The 9069-nt window shown below is 35.3% G+C and overlaps 1 protein-coding gene across 1 annotated transcript; it reads right to left on the bottom strand.

Moving 5' to 3' along the window:
• Window positions 1-3483: 3483 nt before the first annotated feature.
• Window positions 3484-4296, bottom strand: LOC130848091 (olfactory receptor 140-like). The gene has a single exon (XM_057726000.1). It carries the CDS (start codon window positions 4294-4296, stop codon window positions 3484-3486), a length of 813 nt encoding a protein of 270 aa, XP_057581983.1.
• Window positions 4297-9069: the final 4773 nt, after the last annotated feature.

The raw sequence follows: 9069 nt of genomic DNA, 5'->3' as shown, positions 1-9069 counted from the left end.
AGAGTAAATGAAGGTCCAGAGGAAACAAATACTGACAAAAACTAAAGATACATCACTTTTCCAGCAAGAGCCTGCCTCTACATCAGATCTCTGAGGGCTTGCACTGTTATTTCCTTAGCATGGCTTAGTATGGGCTCCTTTGAGCACCCGCATCCTTACATATATTTAGATTAATATTGCATTTTGTGGGTCATAAGGGTCTTAGATAAAGAATCATTAAATACTTTTCTGAACCAGCTGAAGATCTTACTGTGTGCTGAGTCATCAAAAATTGGTGGTTTTCAGCTTACCTAATACATGGATGAAATTTAGCAACCCCAAATATTACATGTAATACTCCTAAGTTTAAAAAAAATACATGTATTCACTGGTTCCTCTCTTGACATTAAGTAACAAAAGATGGAGAACTTACCCTTAATGTAGAAAAACTATCTGATATGACCAAGATGACTGTGAACTAACTCAGAGCTGGAGACCTAGTATATGTGTAAATATGGTGCTCTATGACCTTTACTTCTGAAGGCAACAGCTACTCATGTTTTCTGCTTTTCTGAATGGAGTTAAAGAATTTGCTAGATCACCTGCCCAGAAGTGGAATTTACATATTTCAATAAGAATAAGACACTGAAAACATAACTGATATAGTGCCTCAAAATCTGTAATAACCCACAGTAATTCCCTGTAAGCTACATCTATACTCAAACTAGAAAATTAAATGGAGTGATAGTATTTGTCACAAGGAAAAGCAAGAATGGTTGTTTTTTAAGTAAGTATTTCAATAAGAACCACCAGAAGACTGAGAAAGCTGTAAAATTCATGTGTTTGAAAGGATTAGAAAGGGACTTCCCTGGTGTTCCAGTGGTACAGAATGTACCTTACAATGCAGGGGAAGTAGGTTCGATCAATCCCACATGTCTCATGGCAACTAAGCCCTCTTGCCACAACTACAGAGCTCATCTGCTGCAACTAGAATCCACATGTCACAAATTACAGAGCCCACGCACCCTGGAGCCTGTTTGTCACAACTAGAGAATAGAAAGCCAGCATGCCACAACTAGAAAGAAGACTACACATCTTAGGAATATCCTGCATGCTGCAACTAAGACCCAACTTCACCAAAAATAAACAAAATAAATAAGTAAATAATAAGTAAATCTTTAAAGAAAATGCGTTAGAGACCTAACAAAGGATCAATGTTTTATGGGCCTCATATTTTGAAAAGAAGCCAGAGCTATACCCTGTATTTGAGCTCTTCCTTTCACGAAAGCTATGGGCGAATTCTAAAATCCATACAGGAAGGGCTGAAAAGGCTAAGTGAAAGTTTAAGAAATGCTTTTCCCTGGGAAAGTAAATGGGATTCAAGTCCTACCAAGAAAAAGAGGACTTTGAAAACAACCAGCCTTTCACTTGGGACCACAGAGGGCTTTTTATTCTTTGAAATATTGAAATAAATAAAATAAAGACAGATCCAGGAGACAGATCCAAAAGATATTGCTGCAATTTATGTTAAAGAGTGTTTCTCCTAGGTTTTCCTCTCGGAGTTTTACAGTGTCCTGCCTTATAGTTAAGTCTTTAATCCATTTTGGGTTTATTTTTGTATATGGTGTTAGAGAATGTTCTAATTTTGTTCTTTACATGTAACTGCCCATTTTTCCCAGCACCACTTATTGAAGAGATTCTCTTTCTTCCACTGTATATCCTTGTCTTGGATAAAGCCACACACAGCTTACTAAACTCCGTAACCCAGTACCATACATGGGCATCACTGTGTGGTCAAATTATGGAAGAAATAGCTCCAGTTGATCACTGAGTTTGACAAAGTGATATTTGTGAGAACTAACATGAGTGACATTTTCAAGAAGTAATGTGAGTTATTGTGTTGTAATTAGAGAAGTTTTGATTTATAAAGAGTGATGTAATAATGTAAGATGACCTGATATTCTCCGCATGCAGAGGACCATTGCAGGTATCTGAAAGATCATCTTGGCCACTTCACTTTTATGAAAAACAACATTAGTACTTGTTTTCACTAATGGGAAAGAAATCTGAAGGGAATTTTTGCTTTAAAAAAATTCATTACCATAATAATGTTGATCTTTTGTAAATGGGATGAGGCATAATTTGAGCTTTCAAAAAAGAAATAATCTTGTACTGTTGAAATATATTGCTACATATAAGACCAGGCTACAACAAATTTGACACCATCTTCTTGAAGCACAAAGTAAATCATTAAGACTGCAGATAATTTTGTTATTTATTGACCTAAACATACCACAGAAAAACCCTGTTTCAGTAGATAGAAAGTATGACTAAGTTTTAAAGACCTGGATTGGAAGTTTGTAGCTGAAACTTTTGAAAGGGAGCTGCATTCCAGTGAAATAGTTCCTGACACAGCTTATCGGGGAAGCACCTGTGATGTTAGGCAAGTAAATTTATAAACCTCTCTTGGCTTCAATTTGTTTCTCTGTAAAACAGGGATGATGATAATGCAACCACCAGTTTATTATGTGGATAGATAAACTAAGGTGAATATCACTGATAGGTAATAAGGGGTTCATTTAATGTAAATATATGTAGCAGACTACAGAGCAATAGCTTTGGAGCACAACTATACCCTTTTTTGTTGCCATATCAAAAAAAGATGTTTACCTTTGTTTCAAATGGCAAGACTCCTGAAGTCTTGGTATGAAAAATGAAAACGTTTCCTTTACACAAGAAAAACTATAAGTCATAGGGATAATTAAGAAAGTAGAGCAAATTAAGAGTAATTTCAAAACATCTAGTTTACTTTTTGTGTCAAGAAAAGAATTAGATTGTGAATTATTCTTTCCTCTTCTGTGGTGTCTCTCATTTTGCTTTTGGTGAATTCATGCTACACACAAAAAAATTCAGCTGTGATTCCTTCACACAACTGTCCGTTCCCTTTGTATCTTTCTAAGAATTTCTATCCTTCATTTGCTTTAACAGGCTAAGTAAAAGTGGAAGAATTTCAGAAATCAGAGTCCTATGGAAAAGCCAATGTCATCCAAGTAACACACATGAAGAATTTAGTAAAGTAGATGTAAGACTCTGGACCAAAAACATACTCTACAATCATCAAAGTTGAGTTTTATAGTGGTTTCCATTGTCTAATCTGAATCTATGAACATGAACATTGAAGCCTTGGTGAAGCACATTAACAGTTATTAAAATGCCTAACAAATTTCTAGCCAATATATAATAATCAACAAATATTGGTTTGGGGCCTTTTTTTTTTTTTTTCCTGTCAGGGATCTTCAAAATTTCTTTCTTTCTTGTTTTCCCACAATTTACAACATGTATATTACTCCCTATGTATATAAACCATCACTTTCTTGGCATCGTAAAGAGCCTAAGTTATCTCCTCGTTAACAAACTCCTCATGGCATTTTTCACCTCTGTGTTTCTCACTGTGTAAATGATGGGATTTAACATAGGAGTGAGGATTGCAAAGAACATAGTCACTCACTTGTCCACAGGGTAGGTTGCCACAGGATGCGTGTAGGTGACTATACAAGAACCGAAAAAGAGCACCACTACTGTAAAGTGGGAGCCACATGTAGAGCTGGCTTTGCGCCGTTCTTCAGAGCCATGGGATTTCAGGGAGCTCAGGATGACTATATAGGAGATGACTAGCATGGGAAAAATGAGCAAGCACATGACCCCACTGTTCGTTGCAACCACAATTCCAAGCCTGTAAGTGTCGCTGCAGGAAATTTCCAATAGTGAGAAGAAATCACACATGAAGTTATCAATGACATTGGGACCACAGAAGGTGAAGTCCATCGTGAAAAGAATCTGCACAGTGGCATGTAGGATCCCCCCGATCCAGGCCACCACCACCAGGAGCTGACAGACCCCCTGTCGCATGATGGTCATGTAGTGCAGAGGCTTGCAGATGGCCACATAGCGGTCATAGGCCATGACAATGAGGACTATGATCTCTGATCCTCCCAGGAAGTGTACCAAAAAAAGCTGAGTCAGGCAGCCACCCCAGGAGATGGTTCTCCTCTGATGCAGCAGGTCAATGCTTAATTTAGGGGTAGTGACAGAAATGAAGAAGGCGTCTATGAAGGCCAAGTATGTGAGAAAGAAGTACATGGGAGAAGAAAGTGTGGGGCTGATGGAGATGGTGACGACAATGAACAGGTTGGCCAACACAGTAAATAGGAAAATGAAGAAAAAGAAAATGAAGAGTATTTTCTGCACGTGTGGATTTTGTATGAGTCCCAAGAGAAGAAATTCAGTCACATTGCTGGGAATAGTGAGAAGACCCATTTGGCAAGTAACACCTCCCTGGGCCTGAATTACCTACGAAGGAATAAAGAATGATACCTATTAATCATGAAAGAATTATCTTAATCACTTAGGAAAAAAAATGAAAAACAAAAAACAAAAGGCAACACAGCAGTCCCTATAACTGTGGAGCATGTCCTTGGTACTTTTGCCCAGTACTTTCAATTCATTCTTACTTCCTGCATGATGATTTTCATTTCTATAGACACCTAGCACCTGTCACCTGTAAAGCATCTCTAGGACAACCCATGATGTGTAATTTACTAAGGAAACATGGTGCTCTGTACATTAAATCTGGATTCTCATTCTGTTTCCAACTCCATTTGCCTTTGCTACATCATCTCAGTGTCCCATGCTTCTGAATGCTCTTCTGTTTCTGTGAGGTTACAAGTTGTAATTCTCAGATGTACCTTGTAAGCTGAGAGGTGCCACACAGAGGTAAGAGTTATTCGCTCTTCCATGAGAATTTACATCTGAGACCTCAGCTCTAACTGTGGAAACAGAGACATGGTCAATAAATATTTATCATAAGCAGGGTGTTTAGGGAAATGTATGAAAGTCACTAGTAACACACTCTACCTGAACACATAAGCAATTCAACTGTGTTTCCTTACTTACCATAGCTCCTGGAATGATGTCTGCATTGTTTGAAACCTATTAGGTGATGTGTGAATGCTTGGTGAATTGCCATTTGCCATGGACAAGAATATGCTTGATTCCTCAGACCATAAACCTAGGAGGAGTTCAAGTATTCCTTTTTTCCTGCTCTGTTTATCATTACTCTCTTTGAGAAACATAAATATTTGAAAGGTAGCTGCACTCCAGGTTAACAGTTTCTGATGCACTTTATGGGGTAATATTTAATTGCATCTAGGAAAAATTATGTTACTGCATCATTTTAATTTTAATAAAATTCTAATGTTTGTTAATCAATATTTTTATTAAATTCTGTTCCACATACAATGTAATATAGTCAGTCATTAAACTTACAGCTTCTGTAAACTTGGATAAAAAAAAAAAACTCTTGCATGAGTTTTCAATACACAAGGATTTATCAAGGAAAGGGAATCCCTGTTTTCAAAGTTCTAAAAATAAAAATTTCATGTGCAGAACAGAAAGAAATAGTCTGCTAGGTAAGATAGAGATAATGTACTACACAGGTATACATGTATACACAGATTAAAATAAGCATGAATAAAACCTATTTCTTAGTATAAATAACTGCTACAAGTTCACTCATTCAACAAATATTTATTGGACACCGACTACATATATTTAGTTATGTTTTTTCATACAAATTCCTAAAGAGTATCCCTGTTAAATGTCCTTAATGCCTGCAATTTCATTACCAAGCAGCAGAAATGCATCCATCCATGATAGGAATATCTTTCCACTCCTTTAATTTTCTGCTACATGCCTTCTCATTCCTTGTTTTCCCATAGGATCTTCCCATAGGATCCATTTTCCACCATTCCTGGTTACAGGATACTGCATTACTAATAGAATGAAAAATTTTGGGGCATAAATTTCCTAAAAATGAGAAAAAATAAATATAATGAACTGTATTCTGCAGAAAAAGTCTTTCTTTTCAAAGAGAAATTGATAAAGATCTTTATTTTTTAATTATCCAAAATGAAAAATTTGTATTTATGTAAAAACCAAGTGCAGTAGCTTAGTTGAATTTCCTTATTCTGAGGTAGGATCCCCCAACATATCAGAAAAGGGTATAGTGTACTGAAAGTAAGATTCAGACATAATTAATAGAAATGTTTTAGAAATAACTATGAAGAGATAGAAATTATGTTTTCATTTTTCTTTTTCTCCACAATCCTCTTTCTAGGATGGAAAATACTTTTAAAGGAGAAAAGTCATTATTTTCAAATTTTCAACTCAACTGTTTAAGAGCTGTGGAAAATTTAGAAACCACATGGAATGTTCAACATTAATTAAATTATAGTTAATTAATTAAAATATAGTGCATCTGTTTGATTAATATATAGTTTTTAGCAGAGATTTTTTTTTTAAATTTTGCAGTGTCATAAGAATATTCTTAAGGTGTAATACGAAGTGCAGACAATTTTGGTTGCAAATTTGAATTGTATAATTATTGACAAATTTAGTTCTAACTTTATTATAATTCTAATTTAAATATATATCAATAAGAAAAAAAGACCCCCAACTTTTTTTTACTTCTAAATTGGTATTTCTGCACTTGAGTCTATCTCTCTTGATATTTTGTATGCTGAAAAAGGGCTTTAAATGTCAGGTGAGGATGATGGGTGATTATAAGATTTGTAAGTTCCATTTAAACCTGAGAGTCTGTGATTATATGATTTCCTGGAAAAAAAAACAAATTCTCACTTGTGGACATGTCTCACATAGGTCCACGACCAGAGTCTCAAGCAGATGTTAGTTCACCAAGAAAGACAGAAAGTTATAGGATTTAAAATGCCAACTAGCTCAGCTATAATAAGTGTCTTTGTTGATTTATAAATGGTATCTTTGCCTAAGCCTTAAAAGTACTTCTATACATTGTGGGCAACTTCTGTAAAATTTCATAGTTGTGGCTAATAGGACCTCAGGGGTATTTCACTGTCCTTAACAGGTCTTGTCAACAACCCAAGTATTTAATGTAAGTTAACTGAATAGCAGAGGAAAACTTTTATACCACTCATCTTTAATTGTGAACTCCTCCTTGAGTCTAAATGAAGACAAAACACTAGAACAAGAGGAAAAAAAAATGACCACTTATGAATTTAAGTACTTGATAACCAATATGATTAATATTGAGACTAAATAATTAGTATTGTATAAGTCAGACATTTAGGTGGGTAACTATCTGATTTTAAAAATTTTATTGTAATATTTTGGTTTTTAAAATTGATCTATCAATCATGCTAATCATAATTTTTAAATATTGTTTTTAGATATACATTAAGTGATAATTTTGAATCCTAGTATAATACTGGACCTTCATACCATGTAAAGTTTACAACACTCCTTCAGAGCAGCTGTTTCTTGTGCCAAATCTGTAATTAGATTAACATGGAAATGATGGAAATAATTCCATTCTTCAAATATATTGAGATAGTAAAATGCATTTATTTCTCATTTAAACATAATTGTATAATATTCATATGGAATAGAAAAATAGGCAATAATATTCACAGTTTTTGAGAAGGAAATATAAGCCGGGGTGGGGAGGTAGAATATGAAGCCAGGGCAACAGATCCTGGGATAAGATTTTTATCTTTAAATTGTTTTACAACTAAAGTGGCATGATGTTTATGCTGCCAATAACTGTAAGGCCTATTACAATTATCTACTAAAATAAATACATACCAATGTTTAAAGTTATTTTGTAAATAATGTAATTCAATTCAATTCAAGAATATTCCAGTAGAGATCAACACTCACCTTGTTTAAATATGCTTTCATTAATAAGAAGAAAAATAAGTTGGACATAACTCTTGAGTCCAGAAAACATTGTCACTGTGAGCAGATGTGTCATGAAAGAAAAGAGTTTAAGAAAGCTGAAACCACATGGCTAAACCTAGTGAGAATGCACATGAATATTATAGTGCAGTAATGACATTTGTGACGGCAGATGCCAAAGAAAGACTGAATGAGGATTTGAAAAATCTAAAGAGCTATAAGGGATATGGATTTTGTTGAAGTGTCATCATGGAAAATGTCATGAATTTGTCTTTCAACTCTGGGATGAAAGTCTGAGTCAGATCAGAGAGCTATCATGTACTAAGTCTTCATTCCCAACCTCATAAAAGATTGAAATCCATTCACAACAGCCCATTGAGTGGTCATCCTGACTCTACTTAAATAGCTACAGTGCTGGGTAGAGAGGTTGCTTTAGAATTGTGCACCCGTCTAGTCCAGCTCTTCAGGGCCTAGATAAGCATGAAAGGGAAAGACAGTAGCATTAGGTCTAAATCAGTTAAGGTTGTTCATGAAAATACTTCTGCAAAAGAGGAGTTCTTGGAGCTATACCAGGAAAGTCTGTTTCCAGAATACAAATCCAAGGACAGAATAGTTTAAAACCCTGGAGAGACAGCACGCAGATTCTCAAACTTGAAGGCTACACCAGAAAGAAAGCAGAAAAAGTAATATATAGATCAGAGTTGATCAGAAGCTTGTTGAGGTGTGTTTTGATGTTTGATAGTTTCAGGGACTAATTCACAAAAACCAGGTACCTGCCAAATTGTTCTTATGGGCAGCTTCCTGAACTTCAATAGGGCAAAAAACATTATCAAAGTAACAAAAGGCTCAAGACAGAGCTTATATTTTCTTACTCCAATCCAAAAGCCATTCAACCCAGAAGGACATCGCCTAAGTGGTTAACTAGCAATGGCAATGTTTTGGGAGTTCAACTGTGGTCTCTGAACTCTTCCAATTTTACATCTGATTGAAGTCGAAACAAATATAACAATGTTTATGGCAACAATCTTATTGGCCTGGGCAGAAGCACTGAACCTTGAAACACCTTTCAATTTACCTAAGTAAACCACTTGCAGAAATAGGGAAAATTGTTCAAGGTTATAGAAGAAGATGAGAGCACAGTGTGAAATAAAACTTATGTTTCCTGATCCTGAAGCTAGTGTTCTTACTCTCCATCACATTTTCATTGCCATAATATGCTTGCTAAATATTTTTACATTTTTACATCATGAAGTCCATTGATATCTTTGATAGAATGTATGGTACCCATGAAGTGGAAGGCTGGATCTTTCTGTCACAAGA

The sequence above is a fragment of the Hippopotamus amphibius genome, chromosome 3, assembly GCF_030028045.1.
Source record: "Hippopotamus amphibius kiboko isolate mHipAmp2 chromosome 3, mHipAmp2.hap2, whole genome shotgun sequence".
Classification (NCBI taxonomy): domain Eukaryota; kingdom Metazoa; phylum Chordata; class Mammalia; order Artiodactyla; family Hippopotamidae; genus Hippopotamus; species Hippopotamus amphibius.
The sequence above is the reverse complement of the archived record's forward strand: the minus strand, read 5'-3'. Positions and strand labels throughout refer to the sequence as shown.

What these genes read in the sequence shown, in the direction of transcription:
- LOC130848091 (XM_057726000.1), bottom strand. Translation starts at nt 4,296, where the DNA reads ATGGGTCTTCTCACTATTCCCAGCAATGTGACTGAATTTCTTCTCTTG.